At 55.3% G+C, this 21,367-nt stretch overlaps 3 protein-coding genes across 3 annotated transcripts; 2 read left to right on the top strand and 1 right to left on the bottom strand.

Annotated features, from left to right (window-relative positions):
• The first annotated feature begins 10,423 nt into the window (after nucleotides 1–10,423).
• NECHADRAFT_59021 (uncharacterized protein) lies at nucleotides 10,424–14,318 on the top strand. Its single transcript, XM_003053017.1, has 4 exons — nucleotides 10,424–10,742; nucleotides 10,822–11,922; nucleotides 12,731–13,405; nucleotides 13,467–14,318. Exons 1-4 carry the CDS (start codon nucleotides 10,454–10,456, stop codon nucleotides 13,610–13,612), a joined length of 2,211 nt encoding a protein of 736 aa, XP_003053063.1. The 5' UTR covers nucleotides 10,424–10,453; the 3' UTR covers nucleotides 13,613–14,318.
• Nucleotides 14,319–14,713: 395 nt separating this feature from the next.
• Nucleotides 14,714–16,397, bottom strand: NECHADRAFT_77684 (uncharacterized protein; the record flags this gene model as incomplete). The annotated part of the gene is made up of 2 exons (XM_003052514.1): nucleotides 14,714–14,952; nucleotides 14,984–16,397. The coding sequence occupies 2 exons, from the start codon at nucleotides 16,395–16,397 to the stop codon at nucleotides 14,714–14,716; spliced, it is 1,653 nt and encodes a 550-aa protein (XP_003052560.1).
• Nucleotides 16,398–17,866: 1,469 nt separating this feature from the next.
• Nucleotides 17,867–20,488, top strand: NECHADRAFT_91818 (uncharacterized protein; the record flags this gene model as incomplete). The annotated part of the gene is made up of 6 exons (XM_003053016.1): nucleotides 17,867–18,280; nucleotides 18,311–18,340; nucleotides 18,383–18,698; nucleotides 18,768–18,841; nucleotides 19,118–19,388; nucleotides 19,449–20,488. The coding sequence occupies 6 exons, from the start codon at nucleotides 17,867–17,869 to the stop codon at nucleotides 20,486–20,488; spliced, it is 2,145 nt and encodes a 714-aa protein (XP_003053062.1).
• Nucleotides 20,489–21,367: the final 879 nt, after the last annotated feature.

The following is a 21,367-nucleotide window of genomic DNA, read 5'->3' as shown; positions in this document are numbered from 1 at the left end:
GCCACCAGTCTCAGTGCGGATAGCAGTGTCCCACAACAGCCGGTTGTCGCTTGGGTGTGGACAGAGTGTGGACTCATATCCCTGACCGACATTCCAATGGTGGAGTCTCTGGGAACCAGGCGAAGGATGCCGCTGCAGGTAAAGAAATTGGAGGCACATTGGCTCGTCAGATAGTGAGCCGTGATGGGTCATTAGACTGCAATGCTGCATGGCCGTTGTTGGCCGTATGCAATTCCAAGATGAAAGTGCAATAGGATGAAAGGGGTGAACGAGCGGCCGGCAGCTAGTGGCTGGCTTGTGGCGGGTGCTCTGTCAGTCTAGCTTCCTGGCCCCTGAACGAATCTGGTAGGGATCATTTGCTGGTAGCCTTGGGTCTTGAAAGATTGAATCTGTCATGTTTGACTTGCGAGGAGGCGGGCAATCTGGCTCCTGGGTACCGTTGCACCCTCGCTGAGCATGGCGGCAGAGGCGAGGCTATCGGTGGGTGATAAATCCCGACCGACACGCCAGGATGCAGGTCAAGCCTTGAGGTCCAGACGCCAGACGCCAGTGGTAGGGCTGCGAGGGTATGTGAACATCGTCAACAGGTCGTGGGCCGGCTTGGATTGACAAACGGCTAAGCTTTCCCCTTGCTCGATCGCACCGCACAGCACCAGCCAACCCATGGTCTCACTCCATGGATGGCATTGCCGGGCTAGGATCCGTACAGCCTTGCACAGTTTGACGGGTCGCTCTGTCAGTGTCAGAGCTAGCTACCTATCCGCCTGCGAGGACCACGGACGGTGAACAAAGTGCAGAAAGATCGGGGATCAGTACGCGCTCCGTAGAGATGGCCCGCATTTCTCGGCCGCGACACAGCTGGGCATGCAAAGATCTGGTGATGAGGGTTGACAACGACTCATGGGCTTCCCAGTGTGGTAATGGCGGGTGAAGACGCGCAGACCCGAGTTGCGGAAGCGATCCGGTCGTGGACGATAGCGCGAGTTCATTGAGCGAAATAAGTCACAAAGAGACATTATTTGGTCCGGTCTTCGAGACCGACTTGATGTTGAGCCTGGATTGGCCGTATACAGTAGGCACGCAACATGCGGAGCAGACCATCTGTTGGTGTGCACCCAATCGCGGTAAGTATCATATGCTTTCTTTCGGCTGTGCCTCGGAGCGAGGGCGGGGGACACGGCTGCGGTGGCGGTGATGGATGTGCGTTGTTTCTTTGATCCCCAATCATGGCTCTGCCGCGTAGAGGATGTCATGTTTTCATGAGATGGAAGTCTTTAATGAGGCGGAAGGCAGAGTGCATTATGGGTGCCAGCCACACCGGTACTTTGTACGAGCCCGGTGGTGAATGCCACTAAGGCCAAGTGAGAAGGTCCCTGATCAGCCATGGACAAATCTGGCTGAACGTCAGCGTCGGATTCCCGACACCACGACCGAGGTTGGCAAAGACTAGCGCATTGTCAGCCGTGCAGCAGGTAGGAAATGAAGCGTCGACAGGTTTAGTGACAGGACGAGGCGGCTCGGTCTAGGACACTCGAGCTGTAGTTACAGCACACGCCCACCACCACAACTTCAGAAGTCCCTCGCCCGCCCTCCATCCCACCACGGATGCCCACTCCCACTGCATTGAAGCATCGGGACGGCTAGTGGCATGTGGCGCGGTGCTGGCACCTGGCTTAAGGTGAAGAGGGTCCTGGGCGCTGCGCTAGGATAGGGGAGATCCTGCGACCTTGTCCCGAGAAAATCCATGGGGCCACGGAACAAGAGGGTCGCATTCTTTGTGATCTTTGAGCTGTTGCTGGGATCAGCTCATGGCCTCGAGCTGTGGCCTGTGGACTGTGGACTGTGGACCTGGCTCTGGTGATGGGAACGCCTGTCGCTGTACCTCATCATTGGGCGAGGCTGGAGAGCAAACTTGGTGATGATGACTGAGGTTTTGAGGTGTTGGGAGAGATTGAACAAAGTCGTGGGCGGCTTTGGAACAATGGCAGTGGGTGCAGTCAAGCCCAGGTACAGTACAAGCAGGTACCACCTCAAGCCACACCCTCCCGTCCAGTCCATCGTTCCTTCCACCTTGAATCCATCCCACGACGTTGCTGAAGTTTGGTGCCACCAGCAAACGGCGGCAAGCACGGGCATGCGCCAAGTCCCCATGCCATTAAACTCGCAATCCAGATTTGGCAGCGCGGCGCCCATGCTCCGTACTGGGAATAGAGCCCACTGCTTCGATCCGTCCGTCCATCCGTCCATCCATGGGGGAACCCGATATCCATTTCTTCGCAGGTCTTCTTGTTATTGACGCGACGCGCTGAACCTTTCACCGCCTACCGCGGATGTCTGATCCAGCACAGATTTCGCGTGCTGTCACCGCAGGTTCCAGTTGCAACGGATACCACTGTACTTACCCATTCGCAGCAGGTTTCACTTCGTACATGCTGTGCTTGTGTCTCATCACGTGGGTCCATGAGATTACTTTAATTGCTGCGATATTGGCGTCGCACGCGTGGGTGCGTACTTGCCAGTGTTGGTGTACGGAGTATTGATATCCTGTGATAAGATCGTCTCGTGGCATAGGCAGAGTTGGGCAGCTTTGATGAAGTTCGTGCTACGAGCAACCAGCAATTGGGTGTCGATGTCATTGTCGTCTAGTCCAGGATGAGGTATTACTCCGACGTATTCTCTTCCTCCGCTTCATTTCTGGAGCAGATTCGTCATCATGGTGATTCTCGGGCCACGATCGTTGGTTGTCGAGTGGGTAGGTTGGCTCTAAGTGGCCCTGATTCATTTCGCGACGTCGCTTAATTATCCGATTCCATTTGGAGTTAATACCTAATATCTCGCCGTGGCTTCTCTGCCGTTCAGCTTACGTGCCCACCACCGGCTGTTTTGAGTTTGATATTCAGCCTGATCCAGGACTTGTAGTCACTGTCGATCATCTCGAGTCGCCAGTTCAGCTTTTGGTGTTGTTGTACGTCATAGCCGTTCTTGGTCTTGAAGAATCATTGACCCCAGTCAGTGCCACTTTAGACTGCCATCCCCTGCTGGGCTGGGCTGGGCTTGGAGAAGCCCGGGCGTCATGGGTGACCCGTTGTCGCGGGCTCTGGCAAGGGTTTCCCTTGAGCTCCATGTCTCCCCCTCCCTCCAACTCCACTGCACCGACTTGACGGACCACCATGGCCTCACCCTGGTCTCCCGCTCTCCCCCCAGCCCTCGAGTTGCATGGCCGGCATGCCGGGTTTGGCAATGGAGAGTAAGGTTGACCGTTGAAACCTTAAACTCGCATCCCCGCCACGATGCAGGGCGACAACCATTTCCCTAGCTGAAGCTCTGCGCCTTGGAGGGCAACAGCGTTTGCATAGAGGATGCTTGATCCCCGTTTGGGTGTGCATATGGCTGTCAGTGACAATCCAGCTGCTATATCGGGTATCGTTCTTTGTCGTTAGTTGGCCAAACAGATTCCGGCTTGTTGTCCTCGACCTGAATTGATTGATAAATCGGTGACAGGTTCACAGACGACGTCAACACTTCCCATATTCAGAGAAACGGTGTGCAGAAAACGGAACTAGTAAAGTCGCATTCGCCGACGGCACGGAAATGCCATTATAACCACCAACCCTCACCGCTACACATGATCTTGACAATTGATCCTCCAATGCCCTGCGAAAACCCCAATGCTGCACCTACATCTACATCTACCCTACATGGAGCCCCTGTTCCCCTGGGTGGGCGATGGCTTGTTGCCCGCACGTTCTCCCGCCCGTAGCCCTGTCTGACATGACCCTGGCAAACCTGGCGGCCAGCCAGGGTTCGGAGACCACTGGCACCCCTGCCTACAGGAAGAACATGGAGAGAAAACCTCTAGAACAACAACCCAGCAAGAGAAGACAGGCTTGCTCCTCGGCGCGGGTCAACGCCATTGGGCAGCTCATTGAATGCGCAAAGTCGCAAAAATCGGAGATATTTCATCGTGCCTAGCTTTACATCCATCCATACCACCCCGGGCATATCCCCATGCATGGAGTGCATGCAATGTGCCTATTGGTACGTATAGGTATAATATGCTATCGAGTCGCACATATAGTAAAAAACGGCATCACATATCAAGATGGAGAAGTTGTCTCCGGATGGCAGTGAGATGAAACGCTTCTCGCCGTACCATCGCCCAGCTCCTGCGGATAGTAGCAGATGACTCAATCAGACCGGCAGATTCCTCCCAAGCAAGTGCCGCGGGTTGCGCGCCTCGACTCATCTCGGCGGTAGCAATCTGAATCAAAGGGGCGCCACTCACGCAAAGTTTGCGGCAGTTGTTTAAAACCCGCTAGGCGATACATAGAACGTTGGCCGCAATATCCTGCCACATTGAGTCAACCGGGTCTATTTTGACTGAACCCAAAGCATTCCCCAACTGTCTCTTTCCCTGTGTCCCCATACACCCGTTCCTTCCGCTGCCTGACCCCGAGTCCCCGATGCGTGGGTCGACTTGGAAGGTGCGACGGGACGAAATATCCATTTTCCAAAGACACCAGAAAAAAAAAGCCCACAGTCCTCGACCACAATCTCAACTTCGCACCCCTGCATCACACCGCGTCTACTGCATCTGCTGCTGCCTCCTCCATCTTTGCCTTGTCCCTACCAGACCCCAACCCGTGCTGGCCACGCTGGTAGCAGTGATCGATTCCGGTAGCCGTGCGACCCTCTCCAGATCAATCTGCAGCCCACAGCGCCCTGCTGCACCCAAGCGCGCCGCCTTTACCGCTAGATCCCCCTTGTCCTCGTCCACCCGCGACCCTCGCAGCCAGCCGCAGAGGCTTGTGCTGCCCCTAGCATCGGGTCCAGCCTGGAGATCTCTGCATCTTGCCTTGCGACATTTCACGAGATCATCGCCGTGCTCGACGCAGGGAACAATTGCGACCGCATCGCATCACACCGTACTGGGCCCACGAGGATTCAGATCACCGAGGCAGAGCCAGTGAACCGGCGCCAATCTGCCCCGTCATTCCGTGAACTTGCACACTTTGCGCTAGACGCAGTGGCCTAGAGTTTCCAGGAGCTTGCACCAACTTATCCATTGCTTCTACTGTCAGACAAGGAATACTAGGGCACAAGCTTTTGAGAGCGATCCTCCGTACCCGATAAACCTTGGTCCAAGCCCAAGACAAAAGTCAGAGCTCTCTTGCTTGCGCGGCATCAATCTTGCTGTGTCGTTTGGCTGCCCAAGCTCGCGTCCATCCATCGCAAGGAGGTAGAAAAAGCTTCCATCTGGTCCTGCATGGCTGGGCAAACTACCTCGCATTAGGTAGGCCCCCCTGCTCGCACCCATTTCCCGCGCCGGCCGGCCAGGATTAGCGCTGACCCCAAGCTCTCTTGACAGGCAACGGTTCCACCACAAGAGGCACCTCAGTCGCAAGGCTCCCGTCGCAGAGTGTCGTGTGCTAACGGCCCACCAACAAGCTTCAGTCAGTTAAGGTACGGTTGGTAGCCACACCTCCATTGCAGCGCGCTGGAGCTCCCCGCCCCTTGCCCACACATGGCCGCCATCTGGACCTTGTCTCGTTTTCCAATCTTGGCTTGGGACTTGTAAATCCTCATCATCCGTCATCAAACACAGCGGTCCCTTTGACCTGGGTCTCATCATCGTGGATTTTGGTGGTGGTCTCCCCTTTCGCGTCACTGCCCACACCCCTATCCTTGTTCGTCCGCCGCCATCTCATCGGTGCCCGGTTGCTCACCCAGCAACTGTCGTCGGCGTCACAATTCCAGCCCCCGGTCAGAGTGCGCCGTCTTCTTGGGATCGGGCCCCATCAGCAGGGCCTTGCTGGACCTGACTAACAGCCACAAAGACGTTTCCTGTCCCGAGCTGGGGCAGTATATCTTGCAGGGCCGCGCTGCCTTGACCTTTTGATAACGTTCTCGTGGACACCCCATCCCAGCTAGCTAAGCCCTGGCCGTCTCCAACCCGTTGCCAATCCAGCCGTCTGCAAACGCACGCACGCACTTCTAAGCTAAGGGTGTCTTGCCTCCAGAGTTCATCCTTGTCTGCCCTGCTTTGGCGTACCCGTCTAGATAGGTATGTATGCATTCCATGTCCTGCTGCAAACTCTCTTGCATAGGGATCCCTCGAGGCAAACCACAAGGCCCGCACGAACTGACCAGGAAGTTAGGTGCAACAACGGCTAAGCTGCATCAACTCTCGCAGCCTGTTACATCACCACGATCTCCCAACAAGGCACGGCTGCGCTCCATTCTTGACTAAATCTCGAAAGTCGTTTGCACCGCGACCCGCACTTCTGGAACCACACGTGGAAGGACGTTACCTACAGGCTTGCCCCCCGATTGCTTTTGTACCACCAACAAGGGGAACGACCTGTCCAACCGACACCATCTGCCTGTCCAGTTGGAGCCCAGATAATTAGGTACGTTGAAATCTCAGATTCGCCCACACCAATCTACACCTACCATGATGGAAACTCGTTGGCAAACGGGAGCATGAGGTTGGCAACAATACCTGATGTCGTGTTCGCGTTTCCATTTTTGGCCTGTTCTTGATCAGGTCGAAATTGAGACCCCCACCAGATTGCTACGTATCATTCACTAGCGACCTACCTTCTCGTCAACGAGGGGCTGGTTGTGTGATTTTTACCTTTAGCGATTCTCCTTGAGCAATGTGATTCCGGGGATCAAACGCATTGCATTTCATCACACCTCACGAGGCTGACTTGACCTGCCTCCTTCACTCTAGACATCGAGCGACCAGCGCCCCTGTTTCAGACCTTGATCCGCCACTTTCTAGTCTTATGATTTGGACGAGCCACGCACTCGACCAACACTTGCATAGCATCTGTACAGATACAGATATTCGAAACTCAAGCGGGTAGGTCGCCTCTCACCTCCCCAACCCTTCCCTGCCCGTTCACACGCGAATCCTGAAAGCTGCGCCTTGGAAGAGGAGCTCGGCCGGCGGGAATTTTCTGGAGCATTGTATGCTGCAGCTTGGAGAGGATCTGGAATCACGCCACCTAGCTCTCTCTTACCACGAATATCCTGGTAGAGGAAGCGCCGTGCGTTGATCTGGCTCGTCAAAGCTGCGTCTTCGTTGTCATAGCACGTTGCTAACCGTCTTTGCAGACAAGAACCGTTGGTTGACGTATTCCGTTCCTCATGACCGTCAGCATGTCAGCGAATCGCCAGATCCCCGGCCAATTCAAGCAGGAGCCCGGGGTCAATCCTGTAAGTGTCTCCTTTTCCTTTTCGTCAAGCATGCACCTTTGCACATCCTTTCCGCCTCGCATGGACTCGGATCATGGCTAGTATGCCATTTCTGCCAAACACGATCAGTTTGCTACATCGTAGCTCGTGGGATGTAACGCGTCGCGGCTACAAACGCGTCTGCCAGACCCCAGCATCAGCCTCAAGTGAAGGCCTGACTGGGTTATGTCGCTAGACGGCGCCGGGAATACCAAGGTTTCGAAGTGCGCCCCGCGCAATATGCCTGTCGCAAGCCTGACCGGGTCAGGACTCGAGGGTGGGCTGAGCAGGGTACGTCTTGTTTCACCAATGCCCGGGGCGCCCGCAGGGGACAGGGGAGGGGTGGTCAGTACCAGCTTTGACAAGATGCCCATCCATGGATGGATGCCAGACCCCGAAAATTGGAGAGGCCGGGCAGGCTGAGGCGGGACGTTGCAGTGCATCCGCCGCCTCAGCCTTTGCCATGAGAAACGGCCAGCGGCCTCGCATACACCAGCCACATTGTACAAAGAACTTGCTGGCGGCTGAAGCTTCTCTGAGCTCGACACGCGGCGGACAGGGGCGGTCACAACGGCCTTTCCCCCCCGTTGCACAGCTCGCGGAGGCACGCAGCATACGGGCATTTGAATTTCGGGGCGCGGCGGGCCGCCACCAAGGCGAAGGAAGGTCGGGTCGCATCCACTCAATGGTCTCGAGGCTGGCAGTGGCAGAGGAGATGTGAGTGACCGGCGTCGAGTCGAATTGTCGGCCAATGCCCAGCACACACCAGCAGCTCAGTTGAGCAATACTCATCTCGTCAATGGCACGCCGCGGCTACGCGGAGCAGCACCCGGTGGATGATGCCTGAAGAAGACGCCGAGAAGGACGCTTAACTCAGCTGAGGAACGTCTTTTTTTGGGGGAGGCGATGCAGCACCTACCGTCCGTGGGCAAGCCAGCACAAGATGGTCAAGCTTGGCGGGTGTCGAGTACGCTACGTACCTATCGATGGATGCCAGGCTGCCTACCTTGGGTGGGGAGCCGGCGGCGTTGTTCCCCCAGTGGGGCGCTGGAGCAGGCAAATGGAGGCCACCGGCCCCTCTGATTCAGATTTTAGGGCGTGGCACTTGAGAAAAACGGTTACGAAGCATCAAATGTCGACAGACAGACAGAAGGGACGGGACGTGACGTGACGGAGGGAGTGCCCGACCGACCTCGCCTCAGCCATGCCTTCTGCTGCCGTACCGTACCTTTTCTGGCATCCACGCCCAAAGTACTAGCGGTGACGCACGCGGTGGATCTCGAGTGAGAAAACAGACAGACACACACGCGCAGTTTTTGTCTGGCGAGAGCAGGCTCCCACAGATGGACCCAATGCCCGTAGCCGCGACTTCGGGGGTTCAGTTCATCTGGAAGGGATCGAGTACGTACGAGGATTCTGAGCTGGACAAACGGTACTCTGCAGGTACCTGGAGCCGGACGGGAGTCTGTACAACATTGCTCACCCGGTCAGTGGCCGTTGCGCGTCAGTTGGATTGGAGCCCAAGTGTCTGGTCGGTCCATTTTGGGGGCGGACCAGCGTGAGTGACCGGGGCCCATGGGCCCATGGACGACGACGGTTGAGAACAAGGTCGTGGCCAAAGTGGCAGAGTGGCAGCCATGGACTCCCTTACCCACACCGCCTGTGGCCAAAATAGGAGCACCAGGGAAAAGCCAATCCCGGCGCAATCCTGGTCCGTTGGCTAGCCCCGGCTCTGGTGTGCCCCATTGGGCAGCTGCTCCTGGCCGGGCGCCCTGGTGAGGCGGCCATTGGTCACTTAATCAAACCAAGCCGACCCCTGTCGCGTTTCTTCCATGCGTTGTCCTCCCCGGGACACCTGCTTGACCTGTGGCTCTACGCTACCTACGGTACGCTACGCTACACACTCGACTTGCGGGTACGGAGGGCTAGGGAAGAGGGCGTCTACCACCCGCAACATGGTGCTCGCCCGTCACCCCTCTCGGTCCCCCTTTCCCTCAGCCTGGCCCTCGAAGCTGATTGATGGGAAGGGGATGGGTGGGCAGGGTCGAGGGCTTGACTGGGTGGATGGACGGATGGAGTCTTCTTTTCTGGTTCTCTGGAGGTGGGCGCGAGCTCCCGCAAGCACGCCACCCCACTTCATATCCGCCCGTTCATTCACTCAATCACTCATTCACGCAAAGTCGAAGACGGCTTCTCTACCCACACGCCCTCCCCCCCTTCCCCCTGGTCCTGGCGTGGTTTGGCGTCGGCCTGCGAGTTGCAGGAGGATAGGCCCAGCAGCAGTCGTCAAGTGAAAGGACACCCTGCGGCGGAAGCTTGTCAACGCTTTTCCCTCGACATTTCACCGTTGCCCACCGCTCCGCTCTTCATCCCAAAGTAATTCATGCTCCTGAGATTCCTGCGACAGGGGTCTCGTCGCGGACTCGCGCACTTGCAGTAGCACACTTCACATCATATCGATATTCTCCCAATCCCCCATCCCCACTCAAGGACGACGGACTTTTCCCTCTCTTTGACGTTATATCACTCTTGTTGAACCCTGGCCCACGGCGCGCGCGCACACCTGCCAGACACGCCTCGTACTCCTGGCTCCATCTGCTGGCTTTAGCATCTGGTTCGAGCACCTGGTCTGCCATCCCGTCTATTTGCCCATTGCCCATTCTGGGATATCCACTTCAGATCATACCTTGCTCTCCATCCCCATAATCTTGGTTCAAATACCCGCTCCCCTGCCCCTTCGTCTGCCCCCCCGTCCGGCCCCCTCTAGCACACCCTTCCTCCGATCGATCTTGTCTTTCTTCCGCTCCAAAGGGCCTGCTCTCTTCTCGCTGTCCCTGGCACACGAGCTATAACCTTCGAGACGGGGACCTTCAAGGCACTGTCAACGCCGTTCGCTCTCTTGCCAACCAGTTCTGGCCAAGCGGTATTGCCACCCCTGCTCCCTCTTGCTCTTCCCTCCCACCCCGTGTTTTTTCGCTGTAGTCCGCGAGAACCGGGTTGCTTTATCATCATTACCGCTCCGAGCCTAGCCCGCCTCACCCGTGCGATCCCAGTCCTCACCAGGGGATGTCCACTTAAACCACCTCCCCAGACCCAGGCACTGGCAAGGGGAAAATAAAACACCAACGCGTCCTGAGCTTGATGCTATTTTCTTTTCTTTGGCCGCGCCTCACAGCTTCAACCTTCACGTCTTAGTCCACATGTCTGACTAATGGGTCTTCTCTCTATGCAGCATCACTCGCAGCACCAGCAACAGGGTCAGCCGCCTTCCCAGCACCTGCAGCAGCACTCGAGACCCCCGAGTGTAGTTCACCAGCAGCATCACCCACAGGCTCACCCGCCGCCTCAGCAACATCAGAGCGCGTACTCGTCAACACACTCACTTCCTCAAGCATACCAGACGAGCGCCCAGGCTACCAACAGCCAGGACAACCTCAGCTACTACAACCATCCGAGTCCCTACAGCACACCCGGTGCCACAAGCGGATACACGTCCGCAGGTGCGTCAACGCGAGCCCAGATAGCTTCTTGATGATGAGAAGCGCGTCGCGAACTCCAAACTGACTTTGCGCGATCCAGATACCTCCGACATGATGGCCGCCGCTCAAATGCCGAGACCACCCTACCCCCCTATGTCCTATCATACTCCCCAATCCAACTCTCCCGCCTCAGTCGCATCACCCTCTCAACATGACCAGCACAGGAGCATTTACGGCCAACCGCCGTCACAGCATCTGCAACAGTCGATGTACTACCAGCCGCAGAACCAATACCAGCCCATGCCTCCTCAAGCGACCGCCTCTCCTTACGCGCAACACGCGCCCCACCCTCAGCAGTCAATGACTTCGCAACCCGCCATGATGATGTCCCAAACTGCTCCCCAAAACCAGATGACCCAGCATGCGCAACACGCACATGCGGGCATGACTGGGAGCCCCCGGCCAAAGATCGAACCTCAGGTGCCCCTGCAGCTCCAGAAGCCTCAGTCGTCGCCTATGCCTCAGTCTCACCACCCTCAAAACGGCGGCCAGCTCCAGAGTCCTGGAAACTCAACTCCTGGAGTCAACCCCAGCGCGGCGCCCGGGCCGATCCCCGCGACAACCCCTCTTGTGGTCCGACAGGACGGTAACGGTGTTCAATGGATCGCTTTCGAGTACTCGAGGGACAGGGTCAAGATGGAGTACACGATCCGCTGCGATGTCGAGTCAGTCAACATTGACGAGCTGTCGCCCGAGTTCAAGCAGGAGAACTGCGTCTATCCTCGAGCATGCTGCCCCAAGGAGCAGTACCGCGGAAACCGCCTGCTGTATGAGACTGACTGCAACCGCGTCGGCTGGGCGCTGGCCGAGCTCAACATTCCTCTCCGAGGAAAGCGAGGACTTATTCAGCGAGCGGTTGATAGCTGGCGCAACAGCAACCAAGATCCCCGACTCCGAAGCCGACGAGTGCGACGTATGGCCAAGATGAACCAGCGAAAGCAAGTCCAGGCCTCTCCGCATCCCGGTGCGGCTCACATGCCCGGCCCCAGCGGACCTTCAGGGATGCCCGGCGGCCCAGGACCCATGGGACCTGGCGGGGCCATGGGCAAGCCTGGCCTCGGTAGCATGGGTCAACCGATGCACCACCACCAAGCAGGAACTCACCCCGACGGCACAGCTCAGGGTGGAGGGGATGAAGTCGGTATGTTCCACCAGATGTGAATGATTTAAAGAAACCTCACGTCTGCATTTTGCAGGGCAAGGCATTGCCGTGTTTTGTGCGCCCCTTCTTTTGCACTGATCCCCTTGCTGTCCCTCACCGCACAAGAAATGCTTTGTTCGACCAATGTTGTGTTGATTAATTGATACCAAAACCCCTTTTTACTCTTTCCTTGTTACTGTCTTACAAAAACATATTCCCTTTTTACTGCTGCAACGGCTATACCTGTGTCTTTGCTCTATTTTCTATCTGCTACTGCTACTGCTTTGAACGTCTGGGGACTGGGTCTGTCATCTCCTTTCTTGTCTTTTTGCCTGTCTGTCTGCCTGTCACAATGAATAGCACAGGCGGTCTGCCACTTCCTGCACCGTCATCTATACAGCATCCAAGCCGCAGCGGCTCCCGAGGGGTTATGAGGAACTCTTTGTTTTGTTGATTGGCACAGTTCTGTACATTACCATAAAGTCGCGCGCACACAGTCGCTGTTGTTGCTGCTGCTGTTAGTTGTTTGCTTTGCTGGGTTCCCGCGACTCTTAGACGAGTTCAATCTGCCTTTTGGCTTTAAATGTTGCATCATCTGCCATTGGCATTTGGATCTGGTCCTCTGAGACTGATCTGACACAACCCAGTCTTGTTCTGTCTTGCATTTCAAGCGCTAAACACAAACACAAGCACATAGTCGAGTTTTGCTTTGATTTGGTCATCTCATCTCATCTCATCTCACATCACATCATAATCACTCAGACAGTAAAACAGGAGGGAGAGATTGGCTAACTCGGGCTCTTTATAGGCGATGGTCACTCCTACGAACACCATCACCACCAGGCTCCGACGGGTCAAAACCCTCCCAACAACGACGACGTGAGACCGGCACACGTTTTTACTGGATATAACAACCAGCCATATCCCACTAGCGCGCCAATGTCTCACATGGCTCCCCACGCTGGCGGTGCTGTCCCGGCTAAGCGCCACAGCCGTGGTAACGCTGATGAGCCTGACGATCTCTTCCCGGACATCCCTGAGGCCAAGAAGCGCAAGTTTATTCTTGTCGAAGATAATGTCCGCGGATCTCGCCTCCGTGTCCGGGTGACCCTTGAGGGTGTTGACACCAACGAGATCCCTGACAGCTTCCGCAAGGGAGCCAGCGTCTTTCCCCGTAGCTATTTCCCTCGAGAGATGCAGAGCCCCCCTCCAAGCGCGACTGGCTCGCGCTTCTTTGGCGATGATCAAGACGACGACGGTATCGAGGAGACTGAGGGTCGCGAAGCCAGTCGCCGTGGAGCTAACCGAACTGGCAAGGAGATGGTCAAGGTTCCCATGGGCGAGTCCCAAGGCGAGATTGCCATCCCCCGAATGAGGAAGTCTATCCGAGGCAAGGAGGTTCGGCTCAACGACCTTGGGTACCGAATGGCATGGCTCCAGAGCCGAGTCTTTGCTGGTCGGACCGTCTTTCTGCAGCGAGCCTGTAAGTTTCGATCAGCCTAACCCAAGTTGACTGTTCGAATGTGATAACTGACAGAGTCTAGTGGACTGCTACCGTAACAAAACGCGAGCCGCCATTGAGAGCATCATGCAGGACGTCAAGACGGTTGCGCCTCACTATGAGACGCGCGCTGGAAAGCGACGCTGGAATGAGCGCATGCGACGTGGAGAGAAGAAGGACGACGAGTAGAGATGGATGATGCTGTGTTGTCCTGTCGTGTCCTGTCTTGTTGTCTTATCCTGTTTTACCCATACCCTCCCTACTACCCTCCTTTCAGACCTGACCATGAGAATTGGCCTCGTTCTTGTTCATCCCTGGCATTGTCATTAGAGATTGCTTGTCTGCCTGTTCTTGCTTCACGATACCATTCTGCGACGACATCGATGGTGATGTCCTCCCATTTATTTATTACCCCAAACTTTTTTTCTGCTTGTACGGCTCCGGATCTACACCAAGTTCTTGCATTGAAACTCTTGTTGCGGTTTCCAACTACATGTCATGCCTCACACTCGGCTCCCCTCCCGCGCTGGCCTTCCATGGTTGTCGCTTCTGGAGTTTTCAGTTCTCATTTTTCAAGTCGAGTGGCTCCTGTATATTAAATTGCAATTCGTGAGGGTGTATAGATGCAGGGCGGATGACGATACTTGGCCGACGACGTTGACGTCGAAGAGGGGATTCATGTTGTTTGCTGACCCTTGTTTTGGTTCTGAGAATATCAGAATCCAGGGTCTCTCGGATTGATGATGGGTTTAATCACATACGGTATCGGTTGGAAGGGTTTACATATGGAGGTGACGATGGTTTTGACATTTGCTTTGAGACCACCGTGTGGTTATGCGTTCCTTGCAAATAGTGTTTGGTCATAGTTGGTAGACAGTATTGAATTTCTCTGGTCATCTACTTTTCCTATATGTGATGTGCCTTGGGTCTGATGAACAAGACCGCTTGAATGCGATGGCAGTAAAGAGTGAGATAAGAGGGAGAGCATGTGAGAAAATGAAGAAGGTATGATGAGTGAATGAGTTTATAGAAGAGAAAGATGGTTTGTAAAGATACAAAGAATAAAAAGACATTACAAGACGATATAACCAACCAACTAGGACAATTCTAAAGTCATGTCGTCCATCGTCCATCTCCAAACTACCAATGCTCCCAGTAGGATCCACGGATCCAAGCGCCTTGGTCTATGCAGTGGCTAGCTGCATGCACTTTGCCTGAGCCTTGCCATGCCTGACCTCCCCCGCCTCGTTGTCCCCATACCAGCTTGCATCCTGGTCAAATCTCTCTGCTTTACTCGTGATAGGTTCGTCGAGTCTCGATCGTGTCATACGATAGCTCAGTACCCAAGTTTTCCGCAATATCGGCATCCTCGCGGGCACGCAGGAGAGTGGCATTTGGACGATACCCCATGCTCGTGATGAGATCAAAAGCAGCGCGGGCGACGGTTGGCGTTTTGATGAGTTCCTGGGTCAAGTGAGTCCGGATAACTCGAATGTCTTGATTGTTAGCTTCTTGGTGGCCGACTTGGACTGGCTACTTGATTTGAGAGAAGGGGCTTACTGTGTCGAAAGTTGCAAATGTGAGCCTCGATAGCTGCTGTCTTCTTAGGAGAGTCGCAGTAAAGGGCATGGAGACAACTCCAGATGTACTGAGCGAGAGGGATGGGGCCTGACGACTGCACATCCCCATGAGCAGGAGGAAATAGACCAACAATGCTCTTAAATGTTCTCATTTCTCCTTGGCTCAACCTCCCCCACGAGGGCTCGGTGGGATGCAGACACGAAGTCTGCATGTGTGGAATATGCTCCAAGTTGAGCAATGCTTCAGTCAAATTGACCATGGCAAAATGATGAGCCGCGGCTGAGATGATTTGATCTAGCATAGCGTTGATAGACTCGGGCATTGAACCAGAGCCGGACTGGAAGACGTGGTTCGTGTCACCCCCTGGGAGAAGTGAAGGGTATAGGAGGGTGAGAAGCAAAGCTTGAGTCCTCTTATACTGAGTAGTATCGGCGACGCGACCATCTGCGCTCCCAGTGTCGGTCTTGGCATGAGGGAGAAGTTGCCAGTTGGGCCAGAAACGATCAAGAGGCTCACCCAGGCGAACACCACTGAGTCGAGACCAGTCGTCAAGACGACTGTAAAAGTTAAAGACACAGCGGGGAGTCGCTATCGACAGGAAGGCGCGGCAGGACTTGGCGACTGCGTTGAAGAGGTCTCTGCCCTGGCTGGTGTTGACCAAGGTTGAGAGGTCTTGACCGTTACGGTTTTGGACTAGCTTTGAGTTGGGTCCAAGAAGATCTTGAGAGGCTTGGACTTGATACAGGGAAGCCACATTGCGAGCGATCATCCTGAGCATCTGATCTGTAGGTGTCGAGTTTCTGGCTGGCTGGACGCCCAGTGATTGGTTGACAACCCACCCGGTGCAGAGCATGCTCGGGGCAATCAGGGTTGCCTTGACTTTGCTATCGATGCAACTCTGGATCTCACTGACAGTGAGGAGATGCAGCTTCGTGCTGGGTGTCAAGGGATAGGGAAGCTCGCGGATCATGTCTTGGTGAAGAGAGGTCGGTCCACAGATAATGATGACGAGGGACGAGGGGTAGCCTGCTTGGCAGTAGTTGCTTGCCTTTAGAGACATGGCTGAGATGGCATCGAGAAACGCATCAGCGAGCTCCGATGGATTCTCGTGGACAGTGATATTGTCACATATCCCACCCACATCCTTGTTCCCGTACCGGAGGTTGACATGGCTTCGAGGATTGGATGCACTCAGACGCACCCAATCCTCAGGCGGCACAAGCAAAGACAGGAGATGAGATATGGCGTAATACCCTGCGACGAAGCGTTTATGGAACGGATCGTCGAGGTGCTGGTACGGAACGGTGAGTATCTGGGCGATGCAAGAGTGTGGATGGATGTCGGGGATGGAGGTGGTGGTAAAGGTCGAGCTGGGGTAGTTGGACGCAGCCATATTTGGCTGAAGTTTGCGGCGAGAACCCTGTGAAGCTTTCTACGGCTCTTGATGGTTGATGAAGGGGATGCAGATCCAGTTTGCTAGTTGGATGGCGATGGGTTGGGGGTTGTAGAGTCGAGGTTGAGTTGGATAAACATGGTGAGGAGTGAAGCTTCATATTTGGCATATTAATTCATGTTGGGAAAGTCAAGCCGCATCGTGCACTGGCTGTCAGGAAATGTGTATCAGGACATGTCGAATGCAAGACGTCTACGCAGTTGTGTTTGTCCATTCTGTGAATGACATAAGGAGTGACTGAATGTCTTTTGTCTGTTCCTTTTAACGCGGCACCTATAATAACTAAGGAGTGGGGATCATGTGTCTTTAAGACTAAGAAGAATATCATTCACATCAGTTTTAAAAAGAAAATGATTTAAAGGCTCGTTTGAAGTGTCATGTGGTTGATATGACTGTCTCTGTCAACCCTTTGCTTGAGGTAGCGTGGCCATCTCACAAACAAACAACGATATTTCAACATTGTGGAAGCAAAACAGAACTAAAGAGTTTCTTTTAAATGCCAATAGTAGATATTAATACACGTGGGAAACAAAGGCTGACCAACAACTAACTACCTACGTACACAATGATGAATCTGCAGTCGTTTACACGCAAGTTGAGATTAGCACAGCGGGGACAAGATAGATAAGAAGAAATACGCGTTTCTAAATCCTTGCTCGGCGTATAAGAATACAAAGTCTGGGCGTATTTCGCTTCGTAATTCGACCGCGCGATCGAACGTGTCGGCGTATGCAAATCTCGGCAACCGTATAGTAATACTCAGGGATCGTGATAGTGTCATTCGCCCAAAACTAGATAGACAGAGAGACGATTTGGCCATCTACAGCTTCAAAGAATTCAGGAACGGGAACAAGCTTTTTCGCCCAGATACGAAGCAGCCTGTCAAGACTCTCAAGTCCCCGCGTAAACCCTGCAGCTACAGCGCCAAGTGGAATCCAATCCATGGGCATGGGCAAGGGTTTCCATTTCCCCATACCAAGAGGAGCCAAGCCAAGGGTCTCTAGAGACCCCTCGGAGATTCAATCTGCGCCTCGTTCCACTACCTTTTCAGCTGGGGGCCCAAGCCACACACACACACTCAAGCATGTCACTTGTCCGACGGGGTTGGGAATGGGGGAAGCAAGCTTACATAGCAACTGGATAACTTTAGATCACAGCTCAAATACGAGTGGACGACAAAGTGTGGCTCAACTCCCTTAGACCCTGTTTCTGGCAAGTGGGCTATTGACGCAACCCAGACCCCAAGGCAGCCCGCGAGGCGCCGTCTCTTGTCGTCGGGCGAACTTTTTGGCCTAGCCATTGGCCTCTCCTCTTTACCTGATCACCAAAGCTGTGAGTGAGACCGCTTCTTTCTTCCTTTTCCCGATGCTTTCAGTTCTGACCTCGTTCAAAGAGAAAGAATAGTGGCCATGTCGCGGCAGCAGCAGCAGAGCCCATACCACGCGGGCAACTATCCTCCGCCCCTATTCGCCGCCGAACTCGACAGCAGCGCCCCCTCCTCCCGTTTCGCCTCAGCCCAAGGTCCCGATGGAGCGCCCGTCTTCGAGATGCCCGGCGAACCGGTGCCCTCCAACCAACAAGGCGAACAGAAGAGACCTTCGAGGACACAGAGCCCCGCGCAGTCTGGCCAGGCCAACCCGTGGCCCTTCTATCTAGACGGTCAGGTCCCGTCAAACCCTGCGCAGGAGGATGATAAAGACAAGCCGTACAAGGACCCTTCTGCGGCGCCTCAGCCCGTCATGGCCAATCCTTGGGCATATTTTGGCCCCGAGGCTGCGGAGGACACTCCCGCTCCTCTCGCGATAGCTTCGGGGAGACGACCGGTCAACCAGAACCCGTCACCGCCGCCTCAGAGTGAGGAGGATCGCCGCCCCTCAGGACCGGTATATAAACCCTACCCTGGCAATGGCGAATCCATCCCCCAGGTTCCCCATGGTACCAGGCCGCCAGCCTCTACGAGCCCGAGTCCAAGTGACGGCGACACCTCTTACTATCCTGCGCCATTGAAACTGGGAGGTCGCCCCGCCAAGACGACACCGCCAACTGCGTTCAAGCCATATAGCCCTCCTCCGACTCATGATGTGCATGATGTCCAAGATGCGCAAGTTAGGCCTTTGGCCGGCATCGGGAGGACTGATTCGCAGTCCACAACGACTTCAATGCCATATCGGCCATATAGACCGCATTCGCCTCAGACAGAGACAACAGCGGCGCCAGCTGCGAATATCCCGCCCACAACCAGTCCTCCTCCCCCAGCTGGGACTCCAGCTTCTTTAACTATCGGTACTCCGCCCGCTGGTGCTCAAGCAGTCGCTCCAGCTCCTCCTGTTACTTCTACGCCAACTCCTCCAGTTACTGCGTCGACTGTTGCGCCAGCTCCTTTAGTTCCAACACCTCCAGCGACTACTCCGGCTCCCACGGCTGCTGTCCCAGCCCGGACGCCTTCAGCAGCTCCTCAGCAACAACCAGCAGCTGCTTCACCTCATCACTTTCACTCTCCAGCACCTACAAACCCACCTGCGAACCGTCCAGGAACAGATGCGAATGCATCTCCTAAACCCACAACGACTGCCCCTGCCTCTGGGCAGCAGCCGCAGCCACCGCAATATCAACAACCACAACCACAGCAGCATCCACAGCATCACCATCCCCAGCCGCAGCAGAATGGCATCGCAGGCGCTGCTCCAGCACAGGGAACCCCTTCGATGGCATCTCCTTATCTGCCATCTCCCATGTCTCCTTCAGCTCAGTCCATCTCAGTGGCTGCTCCTTCACCAGCAACACCATCACTTAACGCGGGAGTGCCGTTCGCTCAACCACAGTATGCCGCCGCTGTCCCAACCCCGAACTATGCTCCGGGTCCTACTCCGGGTCCTGCGCCGGGCCACGCGCCGGGCCCATCCCTGACTCATCCCCCTGTTTCGGCAGCAGGTCCTCCGCAGACACAGCAAGCGCCGGCGCCAATGACCTCACCTCCCCCGGCGATGCCAGTACTCAACGCCGGAGTACCGTTCACTCAACCGACATATGCTAGCCCTATCCCTACCCACAACTACGGATCGGGCCCGTCACCCACACCTCCAGTGACCTCACCCATAGGTCCTCCACAATCACACACAGGCCCGCCGATGGTAGCTCCCACTCCAGCCCATGGCCCAGCCCAACCTATGCCGGGCTACCCCAATTACAACTACAACGTCCCACAACCCAGTTATGCGCCGGCTCATACTCCCCCAACAGCAACTCCAGCGCCAGGAGCCCCAAGCCAGCCTCCTCAACAACATGCTCCTTATCAGCAACCAGCTCAGACTGGCCCTGGACCTCAGCAACCCCCTCTCCAGCACTCGACCACAGAGCCCTATATGGCACAGGGGAACATTCCCCAGTCACCTCCACCTCCATATGCGCAGACCATCCCTCCTCGGCCTGGATCGCAACCTCCAACAGCAGGCCATCCTTCACAATATCAGCAACCTCCTCCTGGTCCCGGTCCTGCTGGACCTTATCCCCCTCAGCCTCAATATCCTACTCAACCGACATATACTCACGGTGTCCCTCCGCCCATTCAGGGACAACCATCATTTGGGCTGCAACCCCCTCCTCTCCCTCCTCGACCAGCGTCAGCCCAGGGAGGGATGCCTACCCATGGCTTCGGATCCGGACCGGCTGGTTACAACCCGGCCAATTTTCCTGCTCCTCCCCAGACTTACTTCTCTCCTCCACCGGCACTGCCGCCACGACCTGGCGCTGGCGGCGTTGGAAAGATCTTTGGCAGCAGCTCGGCGGATAAGTGGCTAAGGAAGACTGGACAAGTTCTCGAAAGCACCCTAGCGCCCATTCTGCAAGGACAGTCGGGGCAATATAGACCTGGGCAACAACAGGGGCAGCCAGTGCCGCAGGGGCAACAAGGTCCACGGCCATATGCCTCCCATATGCCGCACTTCCATGCTCCGCATCTGGCACCTCAATTTCGAGGCGCTCCGGACTCTGACTCTCCGACGCCCGGGCCCGGCGCCCCCGGATCACACTAGACTGCGGCTAGAACGGGGTTCATAGATGGCGTCGTTCGATTTGGATATTACTAGTAGTTGACCATGTTTCAGGTCTTTGTTGGAGTTTATCTAGTGTGCGTGCCGTTTGGATTTGGGAGGATCTTGTTGGATATATAGAGCTAGCCAGCGAGCATATCAACGCCTTGGAGCGCGTTCTCCGTCTAGATATTATCAGATATTTAATGAAAATGCTTATTTGCGTTCTAATGCTTCATCGTATTCTAATGCTGAACTCTAACTGCTTTTGCAGTCTGTTCGTTTAAGTTGGGCCTGTGTTGTAGTCTTGGCCTGGATCGTACATATGAATCGATTGACTCAAGCACAGTCAAAACGAGCATTTGACAAGCCCCATGACATCACATCAAACGACTGAGATTTGGTTGTGGAACATTTTGGCCGGGCTGCTGATGCCAAGACAAGGAGGTTCGGATGGTAGGAATTGATCAAGGTTGCCCAGAGAGACAATTCATGATGGATTGACATCATCATCATGAGTGATGACAGGCATTACATCATGAGACCAGGGGTGAAGACCTCCATTCCAGGCGTTGATGGGTGTGCTCACTCGGTACGGTTCTTTAACATGATGGGAATGAAATCCACGGTCTCCTAGGGCTACCCGTGATTTGACCTCTGAATGAACCCAGCTCAACGGTATTCGCCCACTTGACGATGGGGCCTTGGTCGAGAATACTCCGACCCGAGACCCGCTGGGGTCTAGAACCGGTTGGCCAGTGGAGGCATGGAACATGGAAGCGACATTGAATTGAGGTCTCTTCACCGCCTACCAAGATGGGCACCCTGGCCCTGGTCCCCGCTGGGATGCGGAGATGGAGATGGGGATGGAGATGGACAGAG

The sequence above is a fragment of the Fusarium vanettenii genome (genome assembly GCF_000151355.1).
Source record: "Fusarium vanettenii 77-13-4 chromosome 3 genomic scaffold NECHAsca_2_chr3_3_0, whole genome shotgun sequence".
NCBI lineage: Eukaryota > Fungi > Ascomycota > Sordariomycetes > Hypocreales > Nectriaceae > Fusarium > Fusarium vanettenii.
This window is presented reverse-complemented; position numbering and strand designations above follow the sequence as displayed.